At 46.2% G+C, this 21,543-nt stretch overlaps 1 protein-coding gene across 14 annotated transcripts in view; it reads right to left on the bottom strand.

The window, feature by feature from the left end:
• EIF4G3 (eukaryotic translation initiation factor 4 gamma 3) overlaps window positions 1-21,543 on the bottom strand; it is a 502,573-nt gene that overhangs the window by 142,658 nt on the left and 338,372 nt on the right. For all 14 annotated transcript variants that reach the window (XM_044996525.1, XM_044996530.1, XM_044996527.1 and 11 more), the window contains one exon: window positions 13,529-14,329. In XM_044996525.1, coding sequence (XP_044852460.1) covers window positions 13,529-14,329 — 801 coding nt within the window. The remainder of the gene's footprint in view (window positions 1-13,528; window positions 14,330-21,543) is intronic.

The raw sequence follows: 21,543 nt of genomic DNA, 5'->3' as shown, positions 1-21,543 counted from the left end.
ACAGACGGAGCAGCGTGGTGAACCAGTGTTGCCTGGGCCACGCTGGTGCAATTAAGATGAGACGTGCCTTGTCCCGTCAGAACTTCAGCAGGACTCTGTGTATGAGGGGGAACGGAGGAAAGGTGTAGAACAGATGACGAGTCCATGGAAGGAGAAATGCGTCTGACAGAGAGCCCGGTGACAGGCCTTGAAAGGAGCAAAACTCCTGGCATTTCCGGTTCAATCGGGATGCAAACAGGTCTACATGGGGAAATCCCCACTGTCGGAAAATGGCATGGGCGATGTCTGCTCTCAGCGACCACTTGTGGCAGAGAAAGGACCTGCTCAGGCGATCCGCGATGGTGTTCTTGACGCCGGGAAGGAAAGACGCCACCAGATGTATCGAGTGGGCTATGCAGAATTCCCAGAGTAGTATCGCCTCGTGGCAGAGGGGGGAAGAGTGGGTCCCGCCTTGCTTGTTGATATAGTACATGGCCATTGTGTTGTCCGTAAGGACTGAGACACAACGGCCGTGGAGGTGAGTTCAGAACGCCTGGCATGCCAGGCGCACTGCCCGGAGCTCCCTGACGTTGATGTGCATATTCAATTCCTGCACCGACCAAAGGCCTTGAGTACGAAGATCGCCGAGATGGGCTCCCCATCCAAGAGACGAGGCATCCGTTGTCAGGGAAAGGGAAGGTTGAGGAGCATGGAATGGGACCCCCGCGCATACGTGGGAAGGGGTCAGCCACCAATCCAGGGATTGAAGGACACCCGCTGGAATGGTGAGTAGGGTATCCAGAGGGTCCCTGTGCGGACGGTATCTGGAGTGGAGCCACAACTGGAGTGGGCGGAGGCGGAGCCTGGCAAACGGAGTTACGTGTGTGCAAGCTGCCATATGACCGAGGAAGTGGAGACAAGCACGGGCCGAGGTCATACGAGACGCCTGAAGGACGCGGATTAGCTGTGTAAGGGCCTGGAACCGTAGCTGAGGAAGGTAGGCTCTGGCTAGAGATGAGTCCAGGGTCGCGCCAATAAAGTCCAACCTCTGAGTTGGTACTAAGGTGGACTTCTCTATGTTGAGAACTAGGCCCAGGCGCGTGAATAAGTCCTTGATCACTGTGACATGGTGCTGGACCGTGGCCTGCGATTCCCCCCTGATGAGCCAGTCGTCCAGGTAGGGAAAAACGCAGATGCCGCGCCGACGGAGGTGGGCGGCGACGATGGCCATGCACTTCGTGAACACCCTTGGGGCCGTAGATAGTCCGAAGGGGAGGACCGCAAACTGGAAGTGCAGGTGAGCGATTGTAAATCGGAGGTATCGTCTGTGCGGTGGAAAGATGGCGATATGAAAATAAGCGTCCTTCATATCGAGGGCGGCATACCAGTCTCCCGGATCCAAAGTAGGGATAATCGTCCCGAGGGATAGCATGCAGAACTTCAACTTCAGCATGTATGCGTTGAGGTCTCGCAGGTCGAGGATGGGCCGGAGGCCCCCTTTGGACTTGGGGATCAAAAAATAATGGGAATAAAACCCCTTGCCCCTTTCCCTCTCCGGAACCTTCTCGACCGCTCCGATGGCTAGGAGCGAATGCACCTCTTGTAAGAGGAGTTGCTCGTGAGAGGGGTCCCTGAAGAGGGACCGGGAAGGAGGGTGGGAAGGTGGGGGTGAAACGAATTGTAGTTGGTAACCACGTTCCACGGTGCGTAGGACCCAGGCATCGGTGGTCAGCCGGGCCCACGCCGGGAGGAAATAGGAAAGGCGGTTGGAAAAAGGCAGGGAGGGATCTGGAGAAAGATCTGGTATGCCGTCCCCGGGCGCATCTTCAAAAGGATGGTTTAGGCCCTGGTGGTTTAGAGGGGGTTCGCCCCTGGGACGGTTGATTGCCAGGCTGCCATCTACGTCCCCCGCGACCCCGTCGCCGACCAGAGTCCTGCCTGTAGCGAGGCATATAGTAAGGCCGGTTAAACTGGGGGCGGAACGGACGCCTTTGGGTAGCAGGGGTATGCATCCCCAAAGTACGAATGATGATCCTGTTGTCTTTTAGGTTTTGGAGTCTGGAGTCCGTCTTTTCGGAGAAGAGAGCCTTGGAATCAAAAGGAAGGTCCTGAATGGTGTACTGAACTTCAGGAGGGAGCGTCGAACTCTGGAGCCAAGAGATCTGGCGCATGGTAACGCCCGAGGCTATAGTACGTGCCCCCGAGTCAGCTGCGTCTAAGGAGGCCTGTAACGAGGTGCGCGCTACCTTTTTACCTTCCTCTACGAAGGCCGCGAACTCCTGTCGGGAATCCTGAGGTAGGAGCTCTTTGTACTTCTCTACCTCAGCCCAAGTGTCATGCCCGTAACGGCTTAGCAAGGCCTGCTGGTTAGCCACTCGGATCTGCAGGGCACCAGCAGAGTAGACCTTGCGACCAAGCAAGTCCATTCGCCTGGCATCCTTTGATTTAGGAGCCGGGCCTTGTTGGCCGTGACGCTCTTTATCATTGACAGACTGCACCACCAACGACGAGGGGATAGGATGTATATACAAATACTCATATCCCTTGGAAGGGACCATGTACTTGCGTTCCACCCCCCTGGCTGTGGGCGCAATAGAGAACGGAGTCTGCCATAAGCTATCAGCAGTCGCCTGGATAGTCTTAATGAAGGGCAGGGCTATGCGGGTAGGGGTGTCCGCTGACAAAATGGTCACTATCGGATCGTCCACATCCGATACCTCCTCCGCCTGCAGGTCCATTCATAAGTCACTCCTAATCTGTCACTGAACTTCTCTCTCGATGAGGTTTTTTTAAACCTGCGAAGGAACTCTTGGTGTGCCCGTAAGTCAATTGGTGGGGGACCTGCAGACGACGACCCTGCCACCGCCTCGTCCGGGGAAGAGGAAGAAGAAGAAATCCCGGGCATGATGGTGTCCCGGTCAGCGTCTGGGACCTGGGAAGGTTCCTGCTCCAGGGGTTCCTGGGCCAGCTGATTACCTTCCTCCGCGCACGATGGTACCTCAGTTTCAACTGGGGGGCGGCTTATCATAGCCTCTGGGATGCGTGCCTCGTTTGGTACAGTGCGCGAGGTAGGCACAGGAGCTCCTTGGGCTTGGTGGTAAGCCCAAGGGGTCCAATAACCCCAGTGATGAGGGTCCTGGTCCGCGTAATGGGACTGCTGAAAAACTCCCGAAGGGACCGGAGGGTCATGATCGTCGACGTAGTAACTGTCGGTGTGGGAAGAGGCCAAGGCGTGGCGGGAGGGCCAGGGCGGAGCAGATAACCCTTGTGCCGAAGTGCCCACGGATCGCATTTCCCGCCTCTGCGGCGACCGGTGCCGGGAGGCATCCCGATAGCGAGAGCGGGAGCGAGAACAGGACCTGCGACCGGCACGGTGCCGGGAGGTCGACCGGGATCTCCATGTTCAGTGCCGGGAGCGGCTTCGCGAGTAGCGGCAGCCGTAGCGGTACCGAGATCCTGAATGGTGCCGGGTATGATGCGTCGGAGAGCGGGAGAATGACCGGTGCCGCGAGTCTGACCGGTGGCTGCGTAGTCGAGCGGTGCCGGGACTGCGAGCGGCGTGCGATTGGCGCCTAGATCGAGATCGGCGTCGAGAGCGTGAGCGCTGGTGAGAGTGGGAACGGGAGCGGTGCCGGTCGGACTCGGTGCCGGCAGGCGGCTTGAGCATTGACGTCTTGCCCATGGAACGGGGCGCCCGCACTGGCGGCGCCGTGGGCGGCGGCACAGCCGGGTCTGTCAATGCGATGAGGTCCTGCGCCGCCTCGAAGGTCTCCGGAGTCGACGGCAGTGGCATCTCTACCGCGGCCGGAGCCGGGGAAGTCACAGGTGCTGGGATCGACGGCCTCTGAGGGGCCGGAGTCGCCAGTGCCGGCAGAAGCGTCTGCGGCGGAGGAACCAGTGCTGCGGCAGGTTTCGGTGCCGGGCGGTCCGGACGGGGCGCTTCAGAGCAGGCGGTGCTGAAGAGGCAGCGGCCTTCCCCTTCTTCGCCTTTGGCGAGAGAGAGCGTCTCTGGGCGGGTTTCGGTGCCGATTGCACTTTCTGTTGCATGGCAGAGTGGCCCGGCACCGTGGTGGCGCTGCGAGAGTCCAGAGGGACAGCGGGCGGTGCCGCGGCCAGAGGGGTTAAGGTTGCCTGCATGAGGAGTTGTTTAAGCCTAATGTCTCTTTCCCTCTTTGTGCGAGGCTTGAAAGCCTTGCAAACTGGGCACTTAGAAGATAAGTGCGACTCTCCCAGGCACTTTAAGCAGGAGCTATGAGGATCCCCTGTAGGCATAGGCCTGCGGCAGGCCGAACACGGCTTGAAACCCGGGGAGCTGGGCATACGCTCTGGTCCCGGGTGCAGGTGGGGGCTAATCCCCGAATCCGCTAAGTATCTAACAGTAAACTGATTAAACTACCAAAAACAAGAAAACCTACAACTAAGATCAACTATGTACAATTTTAGAGAAAAGAACTATGAGGAAGCTAGGGAAGCGGAGGACAGGCAAGCTGCACTCCACTGTACCAACGACCGACACGGGCGGTAAGAAGGAACTGAGGGTCGGGTGGGTCGGCTGAGGTATATATGCGGTGCCGTTATGGCGCCACTCCAGGGGGCGCTCAGCCGACCCACTGGGGTTGCTAGGGTAAAAATCTTCCGACGAATGTGCACGCGGCACGCACACACCTAACGAATGGATATGAGCAATCACTCGAAGAAGAACAATAGAGATGAAGACGGTCGAGGCAAGAACAAGATGGATCTGGGGAACTGACTGGGAGTTGCTCTCAAGTACACCTTCAAAATGAGCGCTTCTAGCCCCTGGGATGCTTGGCTGGACAGTGAGGGTGAGCGGGAGGAGGAAGGGCGGCAACAACTAAAGCTTGTTGCTCTATCCCTTCTCCTTGCAGACTCTTGATGAGGCTGCCACAGTCTTGGCGGCAGGGGCAGCCGGAACTAGTTCCGTGCAGACTGTGGCTTATGCATGCCCAGCAAGTGAAGGGTGGCCCTAGTGTCCTTTAATCCACGCAGCCTCGCATCAGTCTGCTCCAAAGAGAGACCATTCCCATCAAATGGAAGGTCCTGGATAGAGGTCTGCATCTCTTGGGACAGACCGGTGGTGCGAAGCCAGGAGCTGCACCTCATGACCACAACTGCTGCAACCATCCTAGCCACTGAGTCCGCTGCATCCCATGCCATCTGGAGAGAGCACCTAGCTTCCATGTTGCCATTAATGGGGGCGCCACAGTTCCCTGGATCTTCCTTCTTCCCTTTTTTAAAGATGGGCACTACATTAGCCTTTTTCCAGTCATCCGGGACCTTCCCCGATCGCCATGATTTTTCAAAGATAATGGCCTATGGCTCTGCAATCTCATCGGCCAACTCCTTTAGCACCCTCGGATGCAGCGCATCCGGCCCCATGGACTTGTGCTCGTCCAGCTTTTCTAAATAGTCCTGAACTACTTCTTTCCCCACAGAGAGCTGGTCACCTCCTCCCCATACCGTGCTGCAGAGTGCAGCTGTCTGGGAGCTGACCTTGTCTGTGAAGACAGAGGCAAAAAAAGCATTGAGTACACTAGCTTTCTCCACATCCTCTGTCACTAGCTTCCCTCCCTCATTCAGCAAGGGGCCCACACTTTCCTTGACTTTCTTCTTGTTGCTAACATATCTGAAGAAACCCTTCTTGTTACTCCTAACATCTCCGGCTAGCTGCAACTCCAAGCGTGATTTGGCCTTCCTAATTTCACTCCTGCATGCCTGAGCAATACTTTTATACTCCTCCCTGGTTATTTGTCCAATCTTCCACTTCTTGTAAGCTGTTTTTTTGTGTTTAAGACGAGCAAGGATTTCACTGTTAAGCCAAGCTGGTCGCCTGCCATATGTACTTTTCTTCCTACACATCGGGATGGTTTGTTCCTGCAACCTCAATAAGGTTTCTTTAAAATACAGCCAGCTTCCCTCGACTCCTTTCCCCGTCATGTTATTCTCCCAGGTGACCTTGCCCATCAGTTCCCTGAGGGAGTCGAAGTCTGTTTTTCTGAAGTCCAGGGTCTCTGTTCTACTGCTCTCTTTTCTTCCTTGTGTCAGGATCCTGAACTCGACCATCTCATGGTCACTGCCTCCCAGGTTCCCATCCACTATTGCTTCCTCTACTATTTCTTCTCTGTTTGTGAGCAGCAGGTCAAGAAGAGCTTTTCCCCTAGTTGGTTCCTCCAGCACTTGCACCAGGAAATTGTCCCCTACACTTTCCAGAAACTTCCTGGATTGCCTGTGCACTGCTGTATTGCTCTCCCAGCAGATATCGGGGTGATTAAAGTCACCCATGAGAACCAGGGCCTGTGATCTAACAACTTCTGTTAGTTGCTGGAAGAAAGCCTCGTCCACCTCATCCCCCTGGTCCGGTGGTCTGTAGCAGATTCCCACCACGACATCACCCTTGTTGTTCATACTTCTAAATTTAATCCAGAGACTCTCAGGTTTTTCTGCAGTTTCATACCGGAGCTCTGAGCAGTCATACTGCTCTCTTACATACAACGCAACTCCCCCTGCCCTGCCTGTCCTTCCTGAACAGTTTATATCCATCCATGACAGTATTCCAATCATGTGAGTTATCCCACCAAGTCTCTGTTATTCCAATTACATCATAATTCCCTGACTGTGCCAGGACTTCTAGTTCTCCCTGCTTGTTCCCCAGGCTTCTTGCATTTGTGTATAGGCACTTAAGATAACTCGCTGATTGTCCCGCTTTCTCGGTCTGAGACAGGAGTCCTCCCCTCTTGCAGTCTCCTGCTTGTGCTTCCTCCCGGAATCCCACTTCCCCACTTACCTCGGGGCTTTGGTCTCCTTCCCCCGGTGAACCTAGTTTAAAGCCCTCCTCACTAGGTTAGCCAGCCTGCTTGCAAAGATGCTCTTCCCTCTCTTCATGAGGTGGAGCCCGTCTCTGCCTAGCAGTCCTTCTTCTTGGAAGACCATCCCATGGTCAAAGAATCCAAACCCTTCTCTCCGACACCATCTGCGTAGCCATTCGTTCATTTCCACGATTCGACGGTCTCTACCCTGGCCTTTTCCTGCCACAGGGAGGATAGACGAGAACACAACTTGCGCCTCAAACTCCTTTATCCTTCTTCCCAGAGCCACGTAGTCTGCAGTGATTCGCTCAAGGTCATTCTTGGCAGTATCATTGGTGCCCACGTGGAGAAGCAGGAAGGGGTAGTGATCCGAGGGCTTGATGAGTCTCGGCAGTCTCTCCGTCACGTCGTGAATCCTAGCCCCTGGCAAGCAGCACACCTCTCGGTTTTCCCGGTCAGGGCGGCAGATAGATGACTCAGTCCCCCTGAGGAGAGAGTCCCCGACCACCAACACCCTCCTCCTCCTCCTCTTGGGAGTGGTGGTCGTGGAACCCCCATCCCTAGGACGGTGCATCTCATGCCTTCCAATCAGTGGAGTCTCCTTCTGCTCTGTTCCCTCAGGTGTATCATCCACTCCACTCTCTGCACTAGTACCTGTGGAGAGAACATGAAAACGGTTGTTCACCTGTATCTGTGTTTCTGGTACATGGATGTTTCTGGTACTCTTTCCCCTTCTGGAAGTCACATGCCGCCACTTATCCTCACTGGCCTTCTGTCCCCGCTGCGTAGCCTGCTCTGAATCTTCAGAACATTGTGCCCGCTGAAGCTGATCCTGACGTCTATCCAGGAAATCCTCATTTTCTTTTATGGAACGCAGGGTTGATATCCGTTTCTCCAGACCTTGAATCTTCTCTTCCAAGATGGAGATCAGCTTGCACTTTGTACAGACAAAGTCACTTTTATCCTGTGGAAGGAAGACAAACATGGCGCATCCTGTGCAGGTCACAACGGCGGATTGCTCAGCATCCATGGTCTCTTCCTTCTAAGAGCTCTCTCCGGGCGAACTCCCAGGCAAACTCCTTCTGTTTGCCTCTCTGGTGTTCGCTGCTCAGCTGGTTCGCAGCTGACTGCCTTTTTATAACAGTCAGGCCCAGCTGGAACAAAGCACTCCCAAATCAAACTGGTCAAACAAGCAATCAAACAATCAAGCACACAGTCAAACTGCCTACTTACTGTGCCTAAGAGCCTTTGGTAAGGGACCTTGTCAAGGGTTTTCTGAAAATCTAAGTACACTATATCCACTGGATCACCCTTGACCACATGCTTGTCGACCCCCTCAAAGACTTCTAGAAGATTGGTGAGACATAATTTCCCTTTACAAAAAACATGTTGACTATGCCTCAACAAATCATGTTCATCTATGTGTCTGATAATTCTGTTCTTTAGTATAGAAAGAAGAAATTTCACATGTTGGGGAAGAAGGACAGAAGAAAACATGCAATTTTTAAAAACAATTTATTTGTGAAGCTCCTCAGAGATTTGAAATTTTAGAAATAGTCCTTGTGGAGTTTGATTATTAGGCAGAGTGAAGGTGAGGTGGCCAAAAGCCCATGGTGAATTGAATTAATTGTATGGATATCTCCACATCAGGCAAGTGGTACATGTGATTGCATTTTTGTACAAACATTATACATTCAAACATATACACACACCTTTTAGCACAGTGGCATACTACAAAGCTGCAATATGCAATCTATTATAGTTATTGTTACATTAATGACATTAAATGTAAATTACTCACCCATTTGCCTGGAGAGAGAGATTTTGTTTGTTTGGTTTTTTAATGAGTAAAGTAGCATTACTTTTTCATTATTATGCGAGTAATGTTTGTATCTGGGCTGGTAAATTTTCGTGATAATATTGTACATCTGGTTTAACAGTAATTTAAATACCACATGCACCAAGGCTCTCTGTTGCACAACTATTGTTTAGGGTCCAGAAAACCACTGGAGAAAACAAACAAATATATGATGGGCTGGTTTCTATGACATAGTATCTCATGTTCTTCCACTCCTCATTCATAAAGAGAAATGTCAGAATACAAATAAGTAACTACATAATTATACTGGATGAAGCGAGATGTTCCATTGCAACAGAAAGTAGAGTTAAAGTGGAATGTGGAGCACGTACATCATTCTCCATTGCCTTGCATCTTTTAAAGTGATTTATATCTTACAAAGTAGACGTAAAAAATTACCATTCTGGTTTGCTAGCATTTTACAGCCAATTAGCGCAGAAAGTCTGTGCCCTTATAAGGAACCAAGTATTGACATTCTGCCCACTTTGGTGTAGGGGAGCAGTAGGCAAGCATATGCCACACTGCCTTGCAGTATGGCACTGCCTTGCAGTATGGAGGTGTGGATGGAGAAGGCTGTATGAGAGGGACTGGGAAGTTGAATGATGTCCAGGAATTGGTCCTGAGGGTCTTGAACATCTTCCGCCGGAAGGATGAGGGCAGTAGCCATGCAATGGAGCAGGGACTGATATTGCATGTGGTCATCTGGATGTGAGAGAGATCGTGGAATAAGGGCATCGTCTGGTGACCAAGTGCCTGTAGGGATGGGTGGTTCTGGAGGTGCGGTCAGGACCGGCGGTGCCAATGGAGCAGGAACATCCAAGGGTTCATCCTGGATGATGGCTGTATGGGAAAGAGATGCGCGGTGTGGGCAATGTGTACCACGATGATGCTAGGGGTCCCATGAGGGCCAGTTAGGTCAGGAGTATGGGTTGCCATGCATCGGCAGTGCCTGTGGGTATCGGGACCAGGAGTCAGATGCAGGACTGTAGTCTGGAGGGTGCCGAGGATCAGGACTGTAAGAGCGGGCCAGGGAAAGGGCCATGTCCAGGTCGGTAGATCAGTCTGGAAAGGGAGGAGCTGTCGGCACTGGTGGGACCGATGCTGCCAGGCATAGTGAAGGAGGACGGTTGAAGAGCAAGAGGGGCTCGTCTGTCCTGGAGCCAGTGTAGAATGATGGAGGACAAGGGGTTCATCGACTAGAGAAGGGAGTCTGGAGCACGGCAGAGTACCTGTGAATGGTAGTATAAGTTCCGCCGACTGTGTGAGAGGCAATAAACAGCCTGGAGTGCACGGAACTGGGTGCATCAAGCCCGAGGGTCCCAATGGAGTTGACGGTGCCAGGATCGAGGTAGAAGGTGCCGCTGCCAGAATAGATGGGGCCGATGGTAAATGGTGGAATTTGAAGCAGTGTTCCGTGTGCACTCTCTTCGGGCCCGAAGTTGAAGCCAGACCTTCGATGCAGCATGCAATCCCGGTTCTTGTAGAAAAGACCCAATCCTGGTTCTTGTAGAAAATGCATTGTTTTGAGGCGGTCACAGTCAGGGAGCCGCCCTCGTGCCTGTGCTTCTTGTGCACATGGTGGGGTTTTAGTGGGTGCGGCAGTGCTGCATATGAGGAACCCAGTGAGGCACTTACCACCGTGATGGGCATCACTCTGGTGGTTCCGTTGGAGCCAGGTCTTGTTGAGCACGTGGGCAGATTGCCTCCTCCATTAAAAAGTTACGGAGATGACGTTCATGAGCTGCTCAGGGCCATGATGGAAATGAGTGGCAAATGGAGCAGCAGGAAACTATGTGGGCTTCACCAGGCAGTAGAGGCAACAGGTGCGCTTGTCACTCACTGAGAAGGAGCGAGGGCATAAGGTGCAGTTTTTGAAGCTGGCTTAATGGGACCGGGATGGGAAGGGTGGAGAAATCCCCAAAGGGAAAAGACCAATAAAATAACCTAACTATATACTAAGAATGTACAACTAACTAACTAAAGAGGAGGAAAATGGGAACTATATATAGTTACAAAGGGTTGAACAGAATACTCTTAGGTGACTAAGAGCACATAGGAACAGGGGGTTCCAACTGTGGCCATGTTCCAGAGGGAACTGGAGCGGCGTCAACCCGCGCAGCATATTAAAGTCTTGGATGCGCCACGTGCCGATACATGATGCGCGCGGGGGGGTCAACAGACACTACTACGATCAGTTCCGGCTCTGGCGCATAGTGCGCATGCACACCAGCATCTGGAATTCATATAAGGACCAACACTTCAAAAAGAATCAGAACTTCAAGAAAGGTTATACAAACCTGAGAAATACTTTTTTCCATATTCCTAAGAACATTTTTTCAGAGACTGTGTTGGGCTATTTACCAATAATGAAATTAAAGTATTAAAATTAAAATCTTCATAATAAAAAACCAAAATGTTGTATATAAAAATTTAGAGTTTAAACTGTGATACATCTAAAAGCAAACTACAATCCTATAATTTAGGAGCTTATCATATAAATTGTTACTTACACAAGTAGTCCTATTCCACTATTGACCCAATGAAGAAATTAAATGTGTGTTATGAAGTGGCTTAGACTGAGAGAAGACTGTTACTGCAAGAGCAATGAAAAATGTAAAACAGAAGGCAGAAGAAAATTATTAACTGAAAAATATCTGATGTTATACAGATGGTGAAGAGCCTGTTTAGATCCAGCATGCAAATTATTTACAAGAATATGGCATCATTTTCCATCATCTCACAGAAGTAATTTAAGATCAGAAAATAATACAGTAGACGTAATTAAGTAATGCCATTACACATTTATAGATGCATTTGTGAAAGGATAAAATATACATAGAGAGAAAATCATAATAATTTTTTCCTGTTCAAGTTCACTTTGTCTCTGTATATAACAGGTTTTAGAACCCCTTAGGAACTTCTGATGCAGAGGTAGTCAATTGTTTTTTGTCATGGTCCACATTTCTTGGCCAAAGTACAGTCAAAGTGCTGACTCCAGAGAAAATAATATTAAAAAAAACAATAACAATAAGTAAATAAAAGATTTCAGGTCTGTTCTAAAGTCTCTGGAAGTCTGGATTTGGCCCATGGCTCACCTATTGACTACCCCTGTTCTGATGCCTAAAACTTGAAAGCTGAAGTGGTCTATCTGCAACTGAAACTCTGCTGAAAGTAGCAGTAGGACCAATGCAGGAGGAGAGGTCTAGAAGTGAAAGGTAACTACTGTAAGTGTAATGAAATTACAGGTACAATTTTGCCCACGGATACTTCACTGTATTCTAATGGGAGCCATATTTGATCATCCAAGGGCAGAAACTGGCCCTATAGGTTTCGGGCTAGCAGACTTTAAAATAATTATGATTTGGGAAAAATAATGTGTAATATCAGAAAAATCTTTAATTTTTTCTCATTTCCTCTTGTCCTTCAATAACAAAAAACGAACAAACTTTTTCAGTTTCATGTAAAGAATATTTAACACAATTAACACCTCCCCTCCCCCCAAAACACACACACAAACTTTGCAGTAAGCACTGTTGATTAATGGAAATCACACACTTAGGTGCTTTAGCAACATTTGGTCCTGTTAACTATTAAACAAACCTATGCATAATATTATACCCAACATTACTTTAGAATAGCTAAATGCAAATCATCCACTGATACACAAATTTTTCACTCTTTCAGAAACAATAACCTTCCACATAAAATGAAGCAAATGCAGCAAATAAAAAAAACTGGGTGAACTAATTATTTAAATATCAGGGGGTAGCCATGTTAGTCTGTATCACAAAAACAACAAGGAGTCCAGTGGTACCTTAAAGACTAACAAATTTATTTGGGCATAAGTTTTCATGGGTAAAAAACCTTACTTCTTCAGATGCAGCTTTAAGGTTAGAACCACAAAGTTCTTATAGGAAAGTTTAAACCAAATGTAGTTAACAATTCTGGGACAAAAATGCAGGCTGTAGAAGTAATTACAGAGGTTTTGCATCTAATTTCTGGATTCCAAATCATTCATAAACAATTTTCAAGCTTCCTGGACTACTATGTATAGTTTTGGTTTGTTTTTTTAAAATATAGGAATATTGAAATATGGTATAACAATAAAGTCTCTTGAGCAGGGAAGATCATTTTGCTTACGTGACAGGGTATATTGTAACATTGCTTTTGTAGTGGAAATGGATGCACTGTTAATTAAGTTAGGATGGGTAGATCTAATATGTTACACTTGGCATTTCAGCCATCTAAAGCACATAAGTGTCCAACTCATTTATCACTTTCAGAAATATCATTTTTTTGACATTGTTGTCCAAAATGAAAAGCTACGAAATAACTTCCTCAGAAGGTTCACTCTCAAGAATTCAAGGACTGATGAATATTACAGTTGGTTTTGGTGCAGGATGACAAATCAAAAGGAGCTGGATGTTCAGCCAGCTAGCTGATGTTAGAGAGGAGAGTGATGTCTTTCAGGTTTCCTGGCTGGACACACACGGGGTGCAGTTCTGTCCCCTGCCCCCATTGAAACAAAATAAACCAGTAGCTGATATGAAGTGAACAAATCCTAGGATATATTTAATAAATAACACATTCTTATGGAACATCTAATAACCTATCACTTATATGAAGATCAGAGTTACATAGTATAACAAACAGTAATAACCTCATTAGTTTTCCTGGATGTGCTTATTAATTAAGGATTAGCATTCTCTGATTAAACCAGTGGTGATTTGGTACATGCTAGATGCGGGGTGGGGACAGAGGGAAGGTGAAGGAACAACATTGATTAAAAATTGTACCCAAACAACCCCCCTTTCCCTCTGTCCTCAAGTTTAATGCATGCTGGACCATAATGTCAAGAACTTACGTGGTACAGGGTTCTTCCTGGAGATTAAATTCTGAGACTCTGCATTCTCCTCTGGTTGCCCATCTGCTTCCACCTCTTCTTTCTTTTGAGTATCTTTTACAACTTCATTAAGGGTAGTTCTTCTGCTCTCCTCTCCATGTAAATCTCCCTGAACAGCAGGGAGGGAAATTGGAGGAGAAGGAAGAGGAGGGGAAGGAGGTGTTGTAGTGGTAACAGCAGCAGAAACAGGAATAGGAGGAGTAAGAGGAGGAGAGGGAGAGGTGGAAAGAGCAATGGAAGATGGTACACTTTCCACTTCGGCAGGAAGGCCTTCCAAAATCTCCAATTCAACAGTCAATGGTGCAACTTCCTGTTGAACTATTTCTGCTATGTCATCTGTAGCAGTTACTTTTTCATTAACTCCATTAATTTCATTAATTAGATTAGTACTAGCAGTCACTGGAATATCACTAGTTGCTACAATACTAGGCTCCTTGCACGTATCAGCATCAGCCTCTTCTGTTGGTGAAAAGTCTGATTCTTCTGTGCAGGGTGTGGCATTGGATATAGGCATTGTTTCCTCTTTCGGGGAAGTTAGTTCACATCTCTCCTCCGAGTTAGCTGTGAATGCAGATTTACTAGAAACAGCAACAGCAGCAACAACAACTGGGACTGGCAATGCAGCAAGAGGAAGTTCTGGTGGTGATTCCATTGAGGCAGTCTCAGATGTCTGGCCAGCTTGATCTTTTTTCTCCCCACTAGGCTCTGGTCTGAGGACTGGAGAAGGAGATTTTAATACTGGATCTGGTTTTGGTTTCTCGTCTACGGAAGAAAAAAACCCAACATTACAAGGACAGATTAGTTTACCATTTAGTTTTAACTAGCCATGCTTAGGTCCTTTTAATTGCCCCACCCTGTGTTCTGTCCATTATTCCAGGAGCTCCTTAGAAGAACTGCAGAAGCAGCAGCTAACCTTTACAACTAAAGTGAGAACCAAGACTCTCAGAGAACTTTAATATTTAATGGACAGTTGAAGTTTTAAGAACAAAAGTCTTTTCAAGAAATCACCCTTCTTTGCAACAAAGCATACTTAGAAACCTTAACTACGGAAGACATGTTTGTTAATTTTGGAAACCTACAGAGGTTTTGTTGCTCAAAACAGGACTCTTCTTCATAAAAATGACAATGGCCACAAAAAAAAAAAGTAAGTTAAATGGAAGAGGACAGAGCGGGTTAGTGGACGGAGTGTAACACTGAGACCCAGGAACTATAACATTCTGAAATTCATTCTAAAAATGAATCACTCTGTGGCCTTGAGCAAGTCACAACTCTAGCTTTCTCTGTTTGTAAAATGGGAATACTACTATTTGCCTACTTGACTAGAGTGTTGTGATGATTAGTAATTTGTTTATTTTTATTTTTTATTTTTTTTTATCCCACAACAGTTTTGAAATTCATTTTATTTTTAAATTCTATGAGAACAATTTTGCTAGTGGATGGTCCAGAGGTTTGGTCCCAGAGGGGGGAAGGGGTTCTTGTACTTGATCATCATCCCCAACAGTGAAATGCAAACGCTGGTGCACATTCATTGGTTTGCACCAATCCTCCTGTTTGTTTTTTTAAAGTTCCAGGCTAACTCACCTAAAGTGAAATTCATTTATCCAGTTCAAAAATTTATTTTATAATGCTGTTTGCTTTTGAAAAAAATGGATGCACATGTACTTATATAGAAGACATTTTTACTGTGACAGCTATCAAATTGAGATCTCCGTTTGCCATGGTGCATGCAGTATACTCATGAAAGAATACCTGGTGCTTTCTCATGTTCATGGTATTATAAAAGCAGCTTAAAACTATGCAACAAGACTACACTGTCCATCTAACCCACAGGCAACCTGTTTAGCAAGCCAGACACTGGAACTTTAATGGTTCTGCCTAAGTTTAAATGAGACTATCACAGGACAGTAAACTTGGTCTGTTTTATTTGCACCAGATAACTGGTAAGGAAACATTTAAAGCCATTTATGATGTGGATTAAATATGACTTGTTTTGCAAAGTACAGCATACTTTTCTGTCTCTAAGCCAAACCAACTGTCTTTACATGAGCAAATTTACATATAGTTGCAGTACACAGATAAAAGTTCATAAATAAAATTCTACCAAGTATACAATGCATAGCAAATTTTCAAGTCATTAGGATTCTCCACCCATATAAACAGTGTTGCGGGTAGCGATAACCTTCACCAAAGATACGTCTCTCGAATCTCAGCAATAATCCGACTGGTTCGCTGCAATGCCTTTAACCTGTCAGCTGCCTCCTTTCTGTGCTGTGCCATGTCCTCAGATTCTGTCAGAAGGTCATCTAACAACAAGGATTTGTACAGCTGTCCAACTAGCTCGCTCTGAAGAGTGTCTTTCACATGATTCACCAGAAAATGCATCACCGCCTTTGGCACACTGTCCTGAATGTTCTTCCTGACAATAAGGAAGTAGGATTTGATAAGTCGCTCAATCACTTTGCAGTCTCTTTGCTCAGGGGAAGTGAGTCTGCGTGCAACAGGTACAGGCACATCCAACAGGTTTACAGCATGGCCTTTTTGAGGACTGGCAGATAGGACTGTAACTGGTTTAGATTTTTCCTCCATTAATAGCTCTTTGGCTTTTGAGGGTTTCAGCATTCCTCTCCAGTTGCCTGTTCCAAGTTCTTGAGTCACATCTCCCACCCCAGGAGCAGCCTTGTCTCGTGGCACAGAAGGCGGCAATTCTCAGGCTAACCTGTTACGCCTTTGCTTCTCTATGTTTATTAGCTCACAGTCATCAGCAAAGTCAGGGGGCTTCGTGTTGATATAAGCTAACTCAATGGCCACCAAATTATGAACCATTTCATTTATAACTGGTAGCCTCTTACGCAGAAGACTGGTCACTACTTCAACTATGGTATCATGTAGTTTGGGAAACCTCAGCAATTCCTGTGTACTGTAATTGCTACAATGTTGGATATCAGAAAAGACATATTACACTCTATCCTTACACTTTTGTTTTAAATTCTAGCAGTGAAAAATAAAATTTATCCCAAGAAAAACTGAAAATGAAGGGGATATAAGTATGGCTTCCACTGAAGAGAGGTTCTATTTCATTTTGAGGTATGCTGGTGACAGACATCAGTCTGGGTTGGAAAAAGTGAAGTGAATTACCTTATCATAATGCATTATTTGAAATGTGTGGTCCTTATGGGTATTCACTGTGGTTGCACATGCACTCTATGTGCCTGAGACAAAAAGATTTTTCAGTAGCAGTTGGTCCACATCTGTGCCCTACACCTCCTTGTGCTCTGAACCATGGGCACCTCTCCAGTTCCTACACTACAGTGAATAAAGTGAGGCTTCATGCAGAGGGGATGGAGAGCAGGCCATGAATACCCACACGGACCACACAGCTCGAACTCCAGTTACTATAATGTAAATAACCTTTCCTTTTGTTTTTCAGTGCTTGTCCCTAAGGGTGTTTACTGTGGGTGACTCCCAAGCAGTACTCATTGAGGAGGACAGTTTGAGGAAGTATGTTACACCACAGATAGAAAGATTGTTGACCCAAAGGAGGAATCCATGGATGAGGCTTGATCAAGGACATAAAGTCTAGTCCCATGTCTCTGCTCTACAGATTTCTAAGAGGGAATTCCTTGCAGGGAAGCCACCAAGGTGGCCTGTGCTCTGGTTGAGCAGCCCTGATACCTGTGGGGAAAGGACTCTATGAGCTCGTAGCAAAGGAGGATGTAGCACAAAATCTATTTAAAGGGTCTTTACAAAGAGATGGGTTTTCCCTTCATTTGCTAAGTAATGGAAACAAAGACTTCCCAAAGGGCTCTGTCCTTTGCAAGTAGCAGGCTAAAGCTCTGTGGACACCCAGTGAATAGAATCTTCGGTATCCTTGTTGATGTGGAAAACAAGTGGATTCTGGGTGGAAAAAGAGGAAGTGGACAGTTGTTATACCGACAAAACTACACAGGATCTTTTCAGGGGGCAAGACAAAAATGCCACATTTATTATAACAACAATTTGATTTATGACCAATAACTAATATTTTAATCCTTATACACACACATTATACCTAATACCTATACACACACACACACATCCATCAGATGTTCTGCAGCTGCTGCATAGTTACCAGTCCTGAATATAGCTTGAGTTCGTGGCTTGATTTTGCAGCTTGGGTTCGTAGCTTGTGGCGGCTAACTGGCCAGGAAAGTCGGGCACAAGGACGAGCTGGGTCTCTGTTGGGCCTGCACCGATGCCCTTCCATGTTGGCAGCAGAATGTTACTCTTCAAAGTCTTCCATCTCACCCATCCTTTTTGTAGGCTTTAGTTTGAATTGAGAGTCTATAGGTCTTGCTGTGTCACGCTGCCTCTGGGTTTGGTGATTGATCACCCGTAAATTGCAGACGTGACTTTCAGCCTCGGACCTAGCTTTGATCTTCCTTCTATTGTACCTTTTCTTTTTAGGGTGGACTCTTCTTACTTTGTTAGGGCTCTTGTCTGCATCTTCAGCCAGTGGTGTTTGAACTTTATTTCATCAGGACAGGCTGGGGCTGGAGGTTGATTCCATCATTCATACATACCTCATTCACACATCTAAACTAAACTAATAAGATTACAGCAGGGTTTGCAAAAATGAAGGTTGGAGGAAGCTTTTACAAAATGGAGTAAGTGTTTTAAAATGGGGTTTGAATTACGATATGGCAAACAGTGAACAGAAGTTACAATATAGACAAGTATAATAAATGGTGAACAGAAGTTACAATACTGAAACAGTGCAAGTCTCCGTGATTTAAGCAGGAATTGACTGATAGTGAAACTTACAAAGGCAGCTGACTGAACAGCTATGGGTCTTAACAAGCATTTTTATTGTCAATTAGCCAGTTCTTGGGGTAACCGGTTTTATGAATGAATGCTGTTTCATTCATAAAACTTTACTTATGAAGTTACATTAATAAAGTGAAGAATTAAAAACAATTTCATTCATCAGTTCTACACAGTTCAATTCAAGTGAAAATCAGAGTGAACCTTAGGGATGAACTAGGGATGAAATCTCAAGGACACTTAATCACTGTGAAAGATTAAGTAGGGAGAGTCCACCATGAGGGCCCTGAGCTCACCCATTTTCCTGGCAGAAGTGATTGCTGGTAGGAAGGCCATTTTCATAGAAAGGTATAAAACAGAAGAAGTGGCCAAAGGTTTGAATGGCAGGTTCATAAGCACTGACAGTATCAGGTTCAGGTCCTAGGCAGATATAGGTTTTAATACCAGGGGAAAGATTCTGATGATACCTTTTAAGATCCTCAGAGTTGTAGGATAGGTGAAAACAGAGCAGTTCTCCACGAGGGGATGGAAGGCATTAGTAGCTGCTAAATGTATGCATAGTGAACTAATGGAAATACACGATGCCTTTATGGAAAGAAGGTAGTCCAGAGGGTCCTAGGTTCCTCTGGAGTTAAGTGACATTGTTGACAGCAGAGGGAGAATGGCTTCCATTTGGAAGTATAATGCTTCCTTGTAGAGGATTCCCTATTTTTATTAAGGATGGATTAATTTCTTCTGAACATGATCTATTTGTTGTCCATCCAAAATCTTGGGATGGACTTGGGATGGTGTAAAGAGCTGCTTTTGGGCAACTACATGACAGAGTATAACGGTTTGGGAACTACACTCAGGGACTAGTGTAGCACCTCTATTCAGTCACAGATGGAACAAGACCAAAACCATTCTACCACCAGGAGAAATAATTTTTACAAAACTATTAAAAAGTGGCTATTTTGAAATACTAAATTTATTCATTATGAATCATTAAGAAATAAATGAGATCTCAAAATGCTGGAATAGCCAGAAGTAATATGTTTCCGCGCTCCTATCCAGAGTGACTTCACTGTGCTTTGCACTGCTACAGTTCTAAAATTGAATTATGTTCCCTCAGAATAAATATAGAATTAGATATGACCAAGGATAATGGAAAAATTTGTTACCCAACAATTTCCTTTCTGGGACTGATCTCTCCTCCAATCAGAGACACGCAAGCTAGACTTCTTTTCCTAAAATATACAAGATGCAGTTCAGACTTGTCCATGAGGTTCCAGGGCTCAGCATTACTTCCTGTAGGCAGGCTAGGAGAATAATTTATTCCTTTAGAGGAGTATCCCATCTTGTTTAGGAGATGCCATTCATAAGCCACGCTGTCAGGTTCAAATAATAGAAGGGGGCCCTGATATAAGAGAGGAGATTTTGTCAGGATAATGAGAATGACCATAGCTTCCTCTTTCTTGATCTTTGGAATTACTCTTCCTAGTAGCAGAAGAGGAGAGAAAGCATATAGAAACAGATTCAACCCTCCTTGAGTCAAAGCATCTTTTCCCAGTGATTTCTGGTTTGCTTTTCTGATGAAGAAAAGCCTTATTTTCAAATTTTGACTGAATGTGAACCGGTCCACCTTGATTCAGGGACTACTCTGAGTTGTTTCCCTGCCGATAGCGTAGCCAGCTTGCATTTGTGTTGCCCTTTTATGTGGTTCATCTTAAGGGAGGCTAAGTGACACTCCATCCAGGAGAGGATCTGCATTGCTTCCAGGTTTAGACATAATCTCAATATTTTAGGTTTTTGTATATGTTTTTGTGATTAAACCAAGACATGCACTTTTCTCAGGTGATCAGAGAAGTGCTGAACAGCCCACCTGAATTCTCTTACCTCTGTGAAACTAATGCTCTAAATCATCTCAGAGTTTGACCTCACTTCTCTGTGTATTGTGATGTCCTATATGTCCTTGCAACCCTGAAATGCTGGTGTCAGTGGTTAGGATGTTAAGGTTCAGATGGGGAAAGAAGAATTCTATTATTACCGGGAATTCCTGCTTCTGTCACCTGGGGGACTTAATCACACTGGGCAGCATCTTTACTTTTCATTACCTGGCTAGGGAATCATTCCAAGCCCATAAGAGGAATCTCTGAAGTTCTTTCATGGGCACTCTTGCCCATGGAGTAATCGCTATGCATGAGACTAGAAGATCAGGGAGCTGCATAAGACAGATGTATGTCACTTGGTTCTGTGATATCCCATGGATAAGTACTTGAACCTTGTCAAAAACATCCTCTAACTTGAGAGGACTAGAGCCCTCCTTGCATCAATGTTGATGTCTACATAGACAATCTTCAGAGAGTCCCAGAAATTTTCTTTCAAGTTTGTCACAAACCCCAGTGCCTGAAGAGCACTGCCAGAATTACTTGCTACAAGGTCTCTTGGGATCAGTTCTGATGACTGTTGTTCAGATCCTAAACTCTCCAATCTGGTTATTATCACCTACCAATACCTTCATGAAAACTATGGAAGGCAGAAATACCATTTTGTATCAGCAGTGATGATTTCTGTAGGCAAACCAGAGAATTTTCCAATCACAGGGCCTAACTAAAACACAGATAAAGCTTCTGTAAAGTCCAGCAACCTCTATTGGTCTCCTCAAGTGATTCCAGTATTATCAGAAGAAAGCATTTCCATCCTGAATTTAATCACCTTCATTGACTTGTTTGCTCTCTTTTGAAATCTCACATGGTTTGAATTCCTCATGATTTTTGTACTTTAAAGAATCTGGAGTAGAACCCTGAGCACTTTTTATCTTGAGGGACAGGTTCAACTGACTCAGCTCTAGGAGACGTGAGATTGTATGCATAATGGTTTGATGTCTTATGACATCTCTCAAGCTTCAAGAGGGGACAAAAAAGGATTTTGAGGTGCCTTGAGCTTGAGGAAGCATCTGTGTTGCAATATTTCTTATACTCACCTGTCAAAAGTCATTAGATCTAAGTCTTTGATATGTGGAATACCCTGCCCCCTAGGCATTTTTCTGGATTGGAAGTTGACCAGCTGCAGTCATACTGATGATTTGGACAATTGGCTCCACTTTTGGGTCTGAGCTTCCCCCTAGCGGCTCAAACTCATATTTTGCCCCAGGGTAAACTGAGTCCCTTCTCTGGTAGGAAGAACTCTTAGGTTTC

Source organism: Mauremys mutica, chromosome 21 (genome assembly GCF_020497125.1).
Source record: "Mauremys mutica isolate MM-2020 ecotype Southern chromosome 21, ASM2049712v1, whole genome shotgun sequence".
NCBI lineage: Eukaryota > Metazoa > Chordata > Testudines > Geoemydidae > Mauremys > Mauremys mutica.
The sequence above is the reverse complement of the archived record's forward strand: the minus strand, read 5'-3'. Positions and strand labels throughout refer to the sequence as shown.